The 15,665-nt window shown below is 33.4% G+C and overlaps 1 protein-coding gene across 2 annotated transcripts; it reads right to left on the minus strand.

Annotated features, from left to right (window-relative positions):
* Positions 1 to 2,588: 2,588 nt before the first annotated feature.
* Positions 2,589 to 14,014, minus strand: LOC142610875 (thioredoxin reductase NTRC). 2 transcript variants are annotated; one of them, XM_075782843.1, is made up of 10 exons: positions 13,688 to 14,013; positions 11,785 to 11,992; positions 11,562 to 11,667; positions 10,275 to 10,540; positions 8,077 to 8,356; positions 7,337 to 7,444; positions 5,367 to 5,453; positions 5,135 to 5,239; positions 3,321 to 3,451; positions 2,589 to 2,819 (listed from the first exon to the last, which is right to left on the minus strand). In XM_075782843.1, exons 1-10 carry the CDS (start codon positions 13,947 to 13,949, stop codon positions 2,759 to 2,761), a joined length of 1,614 nt encoding a protein of 537 aa, XP_075638958.1. In that variant the 5' UTR covers positions 13,950 to 14,013; the 3' UTR covers positions 2,589 to 2,758. The 2 variants fall into 2 exon arrangements, with proteins under 2 accessions (XP_075638958.1, XP_075638957.1); XM_075782842.1 differs by lacking the exon at positions 2,589 to 2,819 and having other exon boundaries at positions 3,097 to 3,451; positions 13,688 to 14,014.
* Positions 14,015 to 15,665: the final 1,651 nt, after the last annotated feature.

Genomic DNA, 15,665 nt, shown 5'->3' on the forward strand with positions numbered 1-15,665 from the left:
ATTATCACTTAACGTTTTGTTGATGTTCTTGCTTTTATGAGCAGTAGACTGATTGCTAGGAAGTTATGGACTTATTTTGAATTGTGTTATATGGTTTGACCACAGATAAAGTGCGGGGAATTACTATGACTTGGATTATATTTTTGGCTTAATTGATTGAATTTCCCCCTAGCTTTCTTACTAATTTATATTTCTATGTTTTGCTTTTGATTTTTTTTCCTTCTAAAAGCTAGTAAGTGTCTGTAGGTTTATGTGAATTGGGGAATATAACTATCAGGGTTAGGTCTCTGTTTTAATTATCAAAAGTTTGTAATAACTAAATCAGTTGTAGAAGCCTTTTTTACATAGGTGGACTTATTGCACCAAGGATCATGACTTGGCACATGATGCTTTCTTAGGCCATTAGAAAAGCATGGAATAGGAATGACTTAATCCTGGAGACCAAGTATATCCCTTAATTTTATTGGGGTAAGATCTTTTTTCTTTAGGTGCAAGTAAATTAACAGTTCAATTCATGCTCTAGTTGACAATAGATAAACTGTATTTATGAACTGTATGTTAGATAGTTTAGTGGAATCTCATTATTTGTTTGATAGCAAAAGGAGGGGCTGGAAGCCGTGACATACTATACAAAGAATGATTCCTTTCTTACCAATATTGGCACCCAAATTTCATAAGCTCTTGGTTACTTGCATGGCATTTTAAAAATGAAATATGAACTATTCTATAAGAGTTAATTTTATAATGAAAATGTAAATGTAAAGAGATGCTTTGAGTTGATAAAGGATGTTGGCTAAAAAGATTCTCTCTTGATTTGGGTATTACTATAATAGTATAGTTTCAAACTCTGGATTACAATTGGCTTGGAATTGAGATTACAACAAGATCCAATTAGAATCGGATTCCTTGTTAGCAGTTCAATTAACTACATCAGAGAACTATTCAGGTCCTCCATTGCTAGCAAATTTAATCAATGATTGGAGGTACGGGTAATCTCAGTTGAGCATGTGTTTCGAGAGGCAAATAGATGTGGAGACAGACTAGCTAACCAAATGCAGAGGAAAATACTTTAGGGCAAACATCCTACCTGTTTTTGTTTTGCTTCTTTCTTTTGCAACCATATAAGGATGATGCACATACATACCCCTAACGTTTTGTATATATATATTTGTTGGTTCATTGTTGTAACTTATTTTGGTCACAACACTTCGTTTGTATTTTGCTAAGTTAATATAGTCCACTTCGTTTGCATGCCAAAATAAAAAGTGTCCACTATTTGGACCATGTTGTATGTCAAACACCAAAAAGCCTTGCAAAGAAATGAAAACCACACAAAGTCAAATAAATAGGAGGGGATTCCTACTGTCAATTAAAATGAACGACTATTACAAAAGCAATTCATTGATTGAATTAATTAATTGAATCTGGCTTGTGTTGCTAGGGCCTCAATTGAATCTGAAAGCAAGGGAGAGAAATCATCAAACTACTGAAATATCATAATCGCAATGACTACAATCCCTTCCTCCCTTTAATACTCCCTTGGTCCTATATTCTAACAATGTTTAGGAGATCCAACATTGTACTGAAATATCACAATATCATTAATGTATTATCTTTCAAATAAAAATAAGTCACTCTCTTTAATTTAATTCGTTGTTGAAATTTCTAATACATAAAAGAAAAGCAACTTCAAAAAAATTATGTTTATAGATTTCTAAAAGTATATTACTATGAAACACGCCAAAATAAAATAGAAAAACAAATAGAAAGCATAAACACTTCTTGATGTTTCCAATGAAATATTTTGAGTTCAAAAATAGATAAAATCTCTTCTCATCGAATTTATCATTTTTGGTGTCTTGGCTTAGTGATAAAGAGTAATTATCATATAATAGACGTCATAAGTTAAAATTATATCTATGAAAAGAAAAAACATCTTATCAATATCTTTTTCCTTTCTCTTGTTTTTCCCTAGCTACTATAACTTATTTCTCTCCTTTCAATAAAGAATATTTTATCGATTTCTTGTTCGTTTTCTTCTTTTTTGGCCAGTAATGTTAATCTCACTAGTGTAGCGAAAAATGAGCAACAAATATAATTACAAAAAAATTTCTTTGGAAAGAGTAATTAATCATCAATCTTGTACCCTATTGCAATTGACTGCGTTGCAGACCGCACAAACAAAAAAATTGCATCTCACTTCACTAGTGTAAGACCATATGTTTATAGAGAGAGTCAAGGGACACAAAAAATTTATCAACATTTTTACAACACTGTTGTTTTGAGCTCCAGTGAGTCCTAGTATAATCTTTTTTTTATTTTCAGCTATGGTGGATTGACACCTCACTTCTTGTGAAAATGTTGTAAAATTTTGTTGTGGCTGTAGAACTCATGTCTACATCCACGTGCTTCTCAACCATCCCTCTTAAATAAAGGACACGTGGACAGCTACATTTACAAATGGGGTGGAACCATCAAAACGAAAGGGTTGTAATTGGGCATTGTTGCAAATTATTCTCGTTAGTAACAAGTAGTTGATATGAGAACGAAATTCAAAGCTTTACAAAATCATTGAAATTCAAAAGAAAGAGATTCAACACCAGTAACTAATGCATTGGTTGCTCTGCTTGAATAATTTACAGTGTAGTTGATCAATATGAGATACAACTGAAAAAATTGAAGGCATTATTCAACTTGATTCTTTAGAAGGAACAAAATTGGATCACAAAATGAGAGCATCACCCAATTTGAAATTCTCTCATTTATTTTCTTCAATGAATTCTGTGTACTCTCTCTTCATTTTCACCCCTGACACAGTCCTGCATAATCAGACTAAAAACAGTTAGTGGTAACCGAGAACCACTAATTACGTAAGCAGAATAGGGACTAGATTCATGCAAAAGACATTCATAAAGAGTCGACAGAAGATGATAATTTCCCCAATTCCCTCTCCATAAATTGAAAAGAAAGCTTTTCAAAGTCAAAATCAATCGACCACTAATACACAAAAAATAGAACTACTTTTGTACTGTACCAATATCATAACATTTCACATGAATATGCAAAATTTTGCCAAATAAAACACCTCCATGCAACAACAAAAATTCGTTAACACAATGAGTTTGTCTGTCATAGTCCCAAGAAGAAAAAGAAGAAAACGGGGGATCCGTTGAATTTCAAGTGTTTAGTTGGACCAATAAAATAAGAAGACTTAGAAAAACATAACCAGATAGAAAGAATTAAGTCTGAGAGGAAAAAACAAAAAATAAAATAAAATAAATCCAAGAAAACACATGCAGTGGGACAAATATATAACCAACCTTAGCATTTCCTTTTTTTTAAAAAACTGCGCACATGGTGTACCCATAATTCCAGCTGCTTCTGCTATTTCTGGATCTTTCTCAATATCAATTTCAACAAAATGTACATTTTGATCAAATTCGTCTATCACCTGCCACCAGAAGTTAAGTAAAAGTGTGACATATTCTTCATAAGTCATTCAATAATATATATCATGAACCATTAATCGTGAAACATAAAGTTTCCATAATGCATGAGAAGCATTGCTTGTTTATTCTCTTCACACAACATTGGTAATTTCTTCCTAGTAATACCCTATATCTGGTCTTGAGTTGACTTGGCTATACCATATTCTATGCAATTTTATCAGAATATGTGAATCACTTACAAGATGCAACTTCCACTCACAATCCACAGTTAAAGTATGGACCAATTGCAGTAGTGGTAAGGTTCCACGTGATACGTTGGCCATTAAGGATATTGGTACTGCAGTTCGCCATGTTCTGATTTAAGAAATTTTTCGAGATGTCCTCTTATTCATTAAGGATTATAAAATGGCTTGTTTTTCTGGTGGAAAATATTTGGCATTCAATGCAGAAAATCAAGATATGTTATATTTACATGTACTTGGTACTGCATCTTCCATCTATAAAGCCAAACTCGATACATGATGAAACCTATATTATACTAATGCTACTGCCTTTGGCTCATGCTTTTACTTATTAAACTAACACCAACTTCCAAGAGAAATTCATTGTGCTACAATATTTGGATTTTAAGTGCACATTTCTTCCTCCTTTTGGTTTATGGTTAGGTTTAGGTTACACCTAATGTAACTCTTGTTAATATTACACCGGTTTCAAACTTTGCTTTGGATGAGAATTTTGACAAATCCATCATTCAATTACATTTTCTCTTTTCACACTCCATGCTTGCAAAATATCGAAGTAACCAAAGATCAAAAACTATCTCATGTATAAAATGTTTAAAGTTCAAAGCTTTTTGTAATTTAAAATTATACATATAACATGAGTTTTTGGATTGGATAGTAACTAACATCCATCTGATAAATTGGCAAGTTAAAAACAAAGAAAATGTGTAATCCAACATTAGAATTTTCAAAATATGAATTCAATACAAAGTTATTAAGAGGTATAATATTAAGAAAGAATTACACTAGGAGAAACTTGACCCCAACATATATATAACTTCATAATTTTTTTTTTAAATTCCTATAAAGTATTCATACTCAACCATAAATGTTTTTTTTTTTTTTTTTGGGGGGGGGGGGGGGGGGGGGGGGTTGATGAATGACTTTGGCCCTAAGGAAGTAATATTAAAGTCAGTGACCTTTTCCTTATGAGATGCAGTTCCCAACTGATTGGGTACGCCCTAGAATCAACCATGCTAGAAGAAAAAAAATAACATAGACATACTTTGCAACCATCCTTTCATGTTGTGCAAGCTTTAAGTGAAAGGCACATTATTTTTCCATATGTCTGTCACTTCTCCTGAGGCACTTTATCGTACTGTTGTATGAGGAATAAGGCTTAGAGAGTCACTATGATCATAATGTAATTTGTATTATGCCCAACATATGAAACAAGCAAATTTTCTTTAAATTACCATCTCCTCTTTTATTAACAGATTGTCATCTGCAACATGCTGCATGCACGTCAAGATTTTATACAACATAATGAATTTCTTTTACCAGAATTTCACATGGCTAGAATAGGTTCTATCATGTGTATCATAACTGAGATATCATTTACCATGACAACTTAGCTGGCATTGATATATAATGCAAAAGCAGAACAGGTTTCAAACTATGTACCTTACTAAGAATTGGCTTCAAAGTCCTGCATGGACCGCAGGTTGGTGCAGTATATAGTACACATATAAGCCTTGGACTTTCATGGTACAGTTTTCTTAATGCATACTGAAGAAAGAGAGGGATAAAATGTAAGCACTGAGCCAACTTATACAGAAAAACCAAAAATGGGAATGCTTCGTTCCATTAACATAAAAGTTCACATTGAAGCAAGCATTTTGGGAATAACATGTACCTGGCCCTTATGCTTTGTAAGTGTAATGTCAAAGCCTGCTTGGACATCCCTATCAGTAAGTTCCTTCTTAATCTCTTCAGTTGGGGGCTGTCACAAGAAAATTCATTAAGACAAAAGTTAGAACCTTTTAACCAAAATTTATCAACATCCCTGGTCAACACTTAGAACCTTTTAACCAAAATTACTCGATTAATTCTAAACTTCCTAGGAGCCAATGAGCTCTAGCCTAAATGGCACTTCCTCATCCAACAAGAATGGGATGAAAGATAAGGGATGAGGTCATGGGTCCAAAATAGGTATATGTTTGATGTGGTAAGTGAAAAGTAATTTATTTTAATGTTGGAAGTCAATTGGATTTTATTTTAGATCTTCATATTTAATTAGGTTACTAGTATTTTATTTAATTCCTAGAGTCAAGGGCATTTTTGTGATTCAATAATTGGGATTTCCCAAGTCAATTAGAATTAGTGTTTTCCTATGTCAATTAAAATTAAGGTTTAGTCCTACTAGTCTATATAAACACAGTATTGTACTCCTATGGAGACAATTTACAGTTTAGTTGATTAATAAAATTTCTCTTGGAATCTTCCAATGGTGTTTTCCCCCCCTTTTTTGATAGGTAATCAAAGTTTTATTGCATAAAAAGAACATCATATTCACGATGGTGACAAAATACAAGTAACTCAAGAAGAGATACGAACAGAAAGTAGAAAATAAAAAATGAAAATACATTGTGTAAAACCCCAAATTCTAGACCACTGAAATAGAGTCCCAACTAGCTGAGACTTCAAAATATCTGCAAATCTCATGGTATCTTCAAAAATACGAGTATTCCGTTCCCCCCAAATTAACCACATAAGACAAGTTGGAACCATATTCCAAATTTTAGAAAAATGCTTCCCTAGCCAATTCCTCCATCCAAAAAGAAGAGTGACTACAGTCTTTGGCATCACCCATTGGATCCCAAACATCAAAATAACTTCGCACCAAAAAGCATAAGCATACTTACAATGGAACAGTAGATGATCCACATTTGCCTCATCACAACAACATAAGCAACAGCAATTAACCAGGAATAGAGCTCTTAGAAAAATATTGTCAATGGTAAGAATTCTACCCCAAGTAGTTGTACATAAAAAGAAAGACACCCTTTTAGGTACCTTCCAATGGTGTTGACTCCTGGGTAATCTATTTTTTATTTTTCTTTCCTGTAAAATTTATTTATGTATTGGATTTAGTTTTGTCCCACGCCAATGTGTACTTACCAGTCTATTGCTCTTCCCTGTGCCAATTCCACATTACAGGGATGGTTAACAGGTACAACCTTTGTAGCTGCATAGTAAGCTTAGTGATTGGCAACTTTGCAGCTGAGACTGCAACTTCTAAACCATGGAAATTTCTACTCCTGCTAATAGTTTAACACTCTTTGTAGTTAATATGAGCATGGGTCCAAAAGCACAAGGAGATTTTACTCATTGTTACATCTAAGCGGTCTGCAGACTTCTTTTGCTCTCCATGGCTTCACTGGCTGTAATAAAGTCTTGGGGTTTGCAGCGATAACTTCGTACGTTTACTATACAACCATTAACTAAGATATGCCTATGGTTAAATTAAACAATTGACCAGATTTAAGAAAGATAATGCATTGACTTGACCACTAGGCTAACCAATATTTGTCCCAACAAATGCTATTATAAGAATTAAGCTTACAAAAATTATGTGCACCAAACTCTTACACATGATAATTATTTGCACATCCTAAGTTCAGCTTTTTCTGTGTATTTAAGCAATCAAAATTCCCTTCTCCACTGGAGCTTCTTTTTTTCTTTTCTTTTTTTTATAAGTTCTCTACCAGAGTCATGTTAACAACAGTTTTCCAATGCATGGGGATGATAAGCACATGTTAAGGAACTCTTATCTCTAGAGTCTATAGACAAGTAGAACAGTTGAATTTGAACCTCATCAATTACCTGGTGAAACTCAATAAGGAGATCTTTGCTCACAAGATATCTCTCAACTGATAAAGCAGCAACGCATCCAGATCCAGCAGCGGTTACAGCTTGCCTCCATTCATGGTCCTATTAAGATAACAAGAATTTGAATTAGAAGATTATCCACTATGATAATGATTCACAAACATATGGTAAAATCAGATGATTCAGATCACAAGATGAGATTGGACTTAAACAGCCAAATGACAATGTAATTAAACTTGATAGGCAGATGTGCTTTCTGCTTAGCTATAAAATTCAATTATTTATGTTGTTTAGAAATATTGACAAAGAGGTTTTCTTGACATTGTGAAGATTCACAGCTTCCAATACAAATGTAACAGAAGGCTAAAACCTAATGCCTTGCACTATCTCTTTCCTCTATAAATGGGGCATGCCAAGAAACTGATTAAATGACAAAGTTTGTAACATGCATCACTTCCATTCATACAAAGTTTTCCCCAACTTGTTCAAAGAATTTCCTTGAATGTATCCTGATTCTTCATAAATCCAACAAGCAATAATTAATAGACACAAGCTTTGTCATTACATATCTAATCAATACAATTTCTGAACCAACAAGATGACCACTAGTTGAACTGTTGCAACGTTTGGGCCAGAGGCTAGGGTAAGGTATCTGGGAGACACAATAAATCTTGACAGGTCCTGGACCAATTGAAAAGTGAAGAAATAAAAATGCTAACTCAGAAGAGGATTACCTGTACATCTCCAGCAGCAAATACACCTTCAACTGAAGTTTTTGCAGTACCCTCTTCAACTAACACGTACCCAGATCTGTCGAGCTCAACTTGGCCTTCCAACAACTGGCTATTTGGTGAATGACCTATACCATAAAATAACCCCTTGGCCTCAAGCACAGATTCCTCCCCAGTATCAGCTTTTCGAAGTAAAATTCCAGACATCTGGCCTTTTGTATTGCTAACAATATCCATGGTCTCTGTATTGAAGTGCACGGTGATATTGGGATTGTTGTACACTCTGAAACATTCGCGATAATCAACCTGTTAAGCAAACATTCAGGGAGTTGAAAACTCACATAAAAGTTGTTCATTAGTACATAATTCACCAGCAAAAAGGCAGCCAAAAAAACAGACCACCACAAACTGAAACTTATTAGCCACTACTAAGAAATTGACAGTGGCTTATAATTAGTGTCAAGGCAGAGGGCCATTACAAGTCCCATAAGACACAAGGTTTGGCATAAATGAGATTTAACATCCTTTGAAGTGGCTCTCACTAGACAATTTAAACAATAGAAATTATTGCATGGTAATTCAGGTAAAAATATAAAGTTCTATCACTTCAATGATGGGCATCACACTAAAGATTGTGTAAAAAATGCTGTTATAAGCAAGACTACCTTCCTACACATTACAATGCACTACCCTCTGCAACATGCCATGTTAAGTTAGAAAGGACCAAAATCAATCATGTAAACAACAAAGAAATTTAAAGGTGATATGCTATAATCTAATTGGTGTTATTTGATGCCCCCAACCGCATAGGTACAAAAGTTAGCTGCCACTTGCAACAAATAAATTGTTTTATAAAACCACTCAAGGCCAGCATTGTTCATGAAGTCAATTTTTATGAAGTTAAAGCTAATTACTATTTATCAATAAAAACCAATGTTCCCCTTTTTATAATCCTTGTACCCAGTAGCAAAATTATCAATGGGGCACAATTAAATCCTAAAGTGTCAAATTTGACCTCCTCAAATCCCCCCCACCCACTTTTTTCCTCTCTTTTTCCCTCTTAAACAAAGAAAAGCTTTAGAACACAATGGACTGAAAATTACTAGAGAGGGCTTCTTGGAAGACATGCAAGGCCCAGTTCATCAAGACCTAAATGTAAACAGAAAGCATGTCATATTCTCCAAAATCCATATAAAACAAGTTTCCCCAATGTCTAGAGAAAAAATGAATTCAGAGATGATTTTAACTATCAATTACTTTATTATAAATACATAGGAACCTGCATTTTAAAGTAACTCATCAAATTCCAGCTACATGGGTTGTATGTATCTAATAAACCACATATCCAAAAACTTTAAGCCAATAGGAAATGAGTTAGTTTGATCATTTAATAATTATTCGAACACTCTCACTTGTGTATAGGCCCAAGCTCCTTCTAAATGAGTGGAGTCCAACACATTGAAATTTTAATTTTTCTCAAAAAGGGAGGTAGATTAGACACAAGTATTGAACTCAAACTCACCTCCTTTAATACCATGACAAACTGACTCCTATCCCAAATGCTCAATCAGATAGGATTTTTTTAATCATATTTTCAACAGCTCCAAATCCATGTACCATCCAGATCAAGCAGCCTATGCTTCTAATATTTGACCCTGGACCAAATGGTTCTATCAATCTCCCTAGTGGCATCTACGAGTCTCGATCTGTGTTAGGTGAGGATGTGGGAAATTTGTGTGCCCTCTTCTTCCCCCCACCCTTGATAGACCAACTCATGCATCTTTACAAGATTGAACCTATGACTTCACCATCAATCTATTTGCTCACAAAAGGAAAAATAATAATTAAGACAGAGTTATGTATTAAAAAAAAACGGATAAAGGATAAAGGAACAAAGATTAAGACAGATAGACTCAACTGGAAGGTCCCATGAAATTACTAAGGAGCATGTGGCAGGAAAAAAAAAAAAAAAAGGAACAAAGATAGATACATCATAAGAAACTATAAATTAATAGATAAATAAGCTAGTAAAAGGACAAAGACAATCTTTCAGATAATGAGAAGTTTCACTACATTTTATATATGGTATGAGACACAAACTGACAATGAGACTGAGTAGCACAAACAAGAACTTCAGTAACTGTACAAGTAAATGATAACTTCAAAACAACAACATTGAAGGAAGGGCCACCAGAACTCACCTATCTTGCATTGCTTTGGAAGCCTTTAGTTGGTCTCTACGTACAAGTAAATGAACATGACGAGCATATTTAGTTAGGTATATTGCTTCCTCAGTAGCTGTATCTCCTCCACCAACAACAGCAAGAACTTGGCCCTTAAACAATGGTGATGCTCCATCACAAATCGCACAAGCACTAATTCCCCTACTCCAAAATTCATCTTCACGGGGCAACCCGAGCCTTTTAGCAGTAGCTCCTGTGGCAAAAATGACACTGTGGCACTTAACCTGAGATATAAACAAGAGCAAAAAAATGAACCTTCACAAAAATTGAACCAACCAGATTTCTTTATATAACCAAGAAATGAGGATTGACAGCCTATACGCATAACATATAGACTAATTAATGAGGACATAATGGAAGGGGATATGTAGCTATTTTTAACAATGGCTATGACAGATTGTCAAATTATATATATATATATAATATAAAATGCATGCAATATAGGGAACAAGAAATTTTGCTCTTCTTGCTTCTCTCTCTCTCCCCTACATGTGATAATATCTATTCTGTATCCCAACAATCATGCCTGATTTTTTAAATAAAAAGTAGGCTTCATTACTTATTATACCTCTAACTTTGATTCTCTATCAAATTGGTTCCTAACTTCCCCCCCCCCCCACCCCCCAAACTTCCAATTCATGATTAATGTTATCCTTCCATCAAATGGGATATTATTATGACACCCAAAGGAGAACGAGAAGGAAGTACCCATAGATTTTTTTTTTTTCTTTTCTTTTTGGCTTAGTAATATTACTCATGCAGCCACGGGGACCCAAACCCCCAACCTCGACCAGCACCTCACCATGGCTATAAGTGGTGAAGGTGCTAAATAACCCAAAGGCCATTGGCAAAAGAACCCATAAATGTTCAAGGAGACTATATATTCATAAAGAAATATGTTGTATATAACTGTCTTAGAAGTGAATATTACTGTCATGTTCCAAATGTATATATCCTTTTCTAGAATATACCACATTGACAAATCATGTTCTACTCATGCCCCACCGATTTAATGACAATTATGACCAAGACAAGATAAGTGCTCAGTTGATGCATGAATCAAGATGCATGGTTTACAAAGAACTTACTGGAATCACATTCATAAAAGGTCATCTCTGATGAGCAGATTCAAAGAAACAGTTCAAATCAAGTTGTTCTTTACTAAACAATTTGGAAGTTCAGTAATGAAGTATGCAATTAATTCAACAGATATATAAACAACCTGCTGAAAAGATAATATATCACCTTACGTTCACTACTTTGCACAGTAAAAGGACGGCTTTTTACATCAATAGATTCCACATCTTCTTGGAACAACTCTGCTCCCCAACGCTCTGCTTGCCGTCTCATCCTAAACAATACCAAATGTCAAGATTCTATTTGAAATTGCATCTTCCTATGCCAAAAATTAATAACAAAACATGACAACAGTCCAAAGAAAAATTGATATCATGTATGTTTACTATACCTGTCCATCAAATCTGGACCAGTTATTCCATCTGGAAACCCAGGAAAATTCTCGACTTCAGTGGTAGTCATCAACTGTCCCCCAGGAACACCACCCACTTGATATCCCTCAAACACTAGAGGCTTCAAATTAGCCCGAGCTGAATATATTGCTGCTGTGTATCCTGCAGGACCTGAACCTATAATAACCACATTCTCGATATTTTTGGCTGCAAGAATAGCAAAACAATCATTCCCTAGATTTTGATAGTTATCATAAATAACAAAAAAACTCCTTTATAGAAGCATAACCCTGAATTGAGAAGCCAGATTTTCATTTCAAACCAAGGGATTTACAGCATCCAAAGAAGCAAGAGGAACCTAATCCAATCCTAGCTTAAGCTAAGATGCCTTTGGTAAATCAATCAGGGCATAAAGAAAGTAAAACATAACAGTATATTGTAGTAAACCAAATATCACAATTATGTGCTCACATCTATAATGTTTAATCAATGCCACAAATGTCAGGATGTAACCAAGGTCTGTAGGCATATTTAAACAACAATTTAAACATAGGGCTCACAAGAGAAACTGAATGGTTTAATGTCATGCTAACTCAACTCAACTGAATGGTTTAATGACATATGAATAAGGTTCGTTATGAACCTCCTATCAACGAATTCGGTAATTCCACCTAGTTTAGTAACAAGTTCTCAATATAACACAAGTACATGCATAATTTTATTGCAAAATATTGCCCACCTTAAAATTCCAATAATTTCTAATAAAATTATTTAGCACATTTGACAAATTCTCAGCAAACTTGCAATAAATAAAGCTCACAAATCATATACTATATAATAAAAGTCGGGTCTTAGAACCCGTGATCGCACCAAGTGGCTACTCTTTATTAAAAACTTTGGCAAAGTACATAATTTTCCTATAGTTTGGGATTGCTTCAAATTAAACCCTAAATTTTAAACCATTTTAATTAAAACCATTAAAATTTCAAATCTTTGCCATTCCTGCCCTCAATGGCTCACTATTAACAAACATAAATTCACATAAAAATTCTAAGACCTCTTTATACCCTATGAGAGTAATAAAATTATATAATTATCAATCATTTTAGTAATTGTCACCAAAAAAATTACAGTAAAATCATATATTATATAAGATCATGCCTAAATTATATCATATCATAATAAAAATTGTGTCCAATACACTGTAATTGAGCCAGATTCCCGCCCTCTACTTATTTATTATTTTCTCTTTATAATTAAATGAAAATAATTAACATAGTTGCTTTAAGTAAAATTCCATTGACAAATTTTTTAAAATGTCCAAAAAATACTACTCAATTAAACGCGTTCCCATTATGTGGCGAATCATAAAACCATATACATGTATTAAATCATACACAACTTATTAAATTATTTAATTGAGTCATATGACTAAAACTACGAACGGTTATTTGAATCGTCACATAGTGACTAAACATTTATCTGACACAATGTGAATTATATATATTATGACTCACATTAATTATACGTCGCAGAGCGTACTATACAACAATCCTCGCTATTAATCAAACTTGTACGAGCTAACACTAACTAGTAAATAAATATAAAAATAAGCTAAATTACACAATGTAGGTTTAGTCAATAATTTACACAAGTCCATCTTGAAAGGTACTAAAAACCAGTTTTCTAAACCAAAACTTGATTTTAAGCTTCCTTAAGAAAGTGATTTATCGTTAAAATTCTCATTTACACAAAAAGCAATCTTTAAAGAAAGCAGGAAGGTCCGTTTACCAACTCAAATTCTTTAACCAAAAAGCAATTTAACTGAAATAACTGTCCTCAAAAAAAAACTATTTCCAAAATGCACAACCAAACAGCACCTTAAGCGAAATCTAAACTTACCTGGAGAGGTAGACGAGGAAGAGGCACGGACTTCGAGGAGAGCGCGTGGGCGAGTACGGCGAGAGAGGAAGCGGATAGCGCGTGGGCGAGAGGAGAAGGAGTTGAGGAGGAATAAGCTGTGGATGTGTGCAGCGGAAGCAGGAGGAGTTGAAGCAGTGGTGGTGGTGGACATGGCTGTGAGTCTGACTCGCTGAGTCGACACAGAAGTAGGGGATCCGAGTCCGAGTCCGATTCCTATCTTGGAGTTGGCAGCAGCACACATTTGTTTCAGACCATACAATGGACTTTCGGTTAGCCTGTTATAATGAGGCGTTTCGTTTTTTTTGTTTGTTGGGATCAGCAACTGTAGCACACGCTCTGGATAGGTAGCTGTATAAATTTGCAAGACTAGCGGTTAATTTTGCAACTCGCTTGGATTTTTTCTTTTTTAATTTTTAGTTTCAGATAATTTATGGTAGTATTAGTGGGGAAAAAAAAAATTTTGGGTTTTGTTCATAGAATTTGAAATTTATTTGAACAATATGTGAATTGTAATATCTTAGGTCATATTACCAAAAGTATAGGGGTAAATATTGCCTTGATTGAATATCCAACCTCGTTCTATATCATTCTATTATTATGTTCAAAATATTTAGAGTATTCGCATCAATTCTTGTAAAAAATATTGTTTATTTTAGTATAAGAATTTAATTTTTTATATATTTATTTTTCAAAACTCTCACATCAAGTTATCTATTTTATGCTATATTTTATTAAAATATCAAATTTTCTTGATTTTTTTAAAAATTGTTTTTCTATTTTTTACATACAACAACCACTACTTATTCTCTTCCTTCGTCTTTAAGATACATAAATAAATGATAAAAACTAAATGCAAAATGAATAGTGTCAATGTAAATTTACACGGTTATTGTAAAATTTTTATAAATTTACGTAATTATACACGGATTGATATGGGTCATTTCTAAGCAAAATTGTTTAAATTTTACACGTTTATCTACTATACACCAAATGATATGAGTGCTATTACTTTTGCTCTCTTAGAACTTTCATAATTTTCCCTCCCTTATTTGTTTCATCTTTGCCTCATAATGGATGGCAAAATGTCGTCAATCCATCCCAAACCCAACATTTTTTAATTCTCTCCACTTGAATCAATAGGTTCTCCCTCATTTGTGCAATAATCACTTTCATTAATTTAAATTTGTTCTACATGAAAAACATTTTCCTTGTTATGTTCGAAACAGCAAAAAATGCAAGTAAATATAAAGTAAACCTAATAAATTGAAAACATTTTTTGGAATGTCACATACTCAACAAACTACCCAAAAAAAAAAACATTCTCGATGGTGCTTATATTTCTTAATCCCCTCTCTCTCCACATGTCAACTATTAACTAGCGTTGACCAACAACCATAAATTTCTTAAATTAATTTTTTAATATGTAAATTAGTCACTTTCCAACTTAATTTTGTGCTTATATTCCAAATCTATGGGTTTTTTCCATTTAAGGCTACCAAATTACCCAAGAAGAAAATAATTTTATACATAGGTTATCTTTCCAATAATGAAAATTTTGTTTACATATCATTATTTAGAATTGCAACAAATATAACGACCTTTTTTGTGATTCAAAAACATCATAAACAATCATTTTTATCCCAATTTTAAGGTCGCATCAAAACAACATAAAACAAATTAGTTTTCTAGAAAAATAATTTATGTTATTGAAAATATCTTTTGTTAAAGCATATGAATAATATTTGTGGGGGGGGGGGGGAATTTTAGTGGGAATTTAAGATTTGAACCCTAAATATTATATTATTATTAGAAAACACCATTATTAGAAAACACCATAAAATGACATTTGACATATAAGTTATTGACAAATTGTTGCATCAGATAATCAAATTTTCAAATTGTTTTCTTAATGATAAATTGTTTTCTATAACTAAACTTTCAAAATGAAATCATTTTT

Source organism: Castanea sativa, chromosome 9 (genome assembly GCF_040712315.1).
Source record: "Castanea sativa cultivar Marrone di Chiusa Pesio chromosome 9, ASM4071231v1".
In the NCBI taxonomy this organism is placed as follows: domain Eukaryota; kingdom Viridiplantae; phylum Streptophyta; class Magnoliopsida; order Fagales; family Fagaceae; genus Castanea; species Castanea sativa.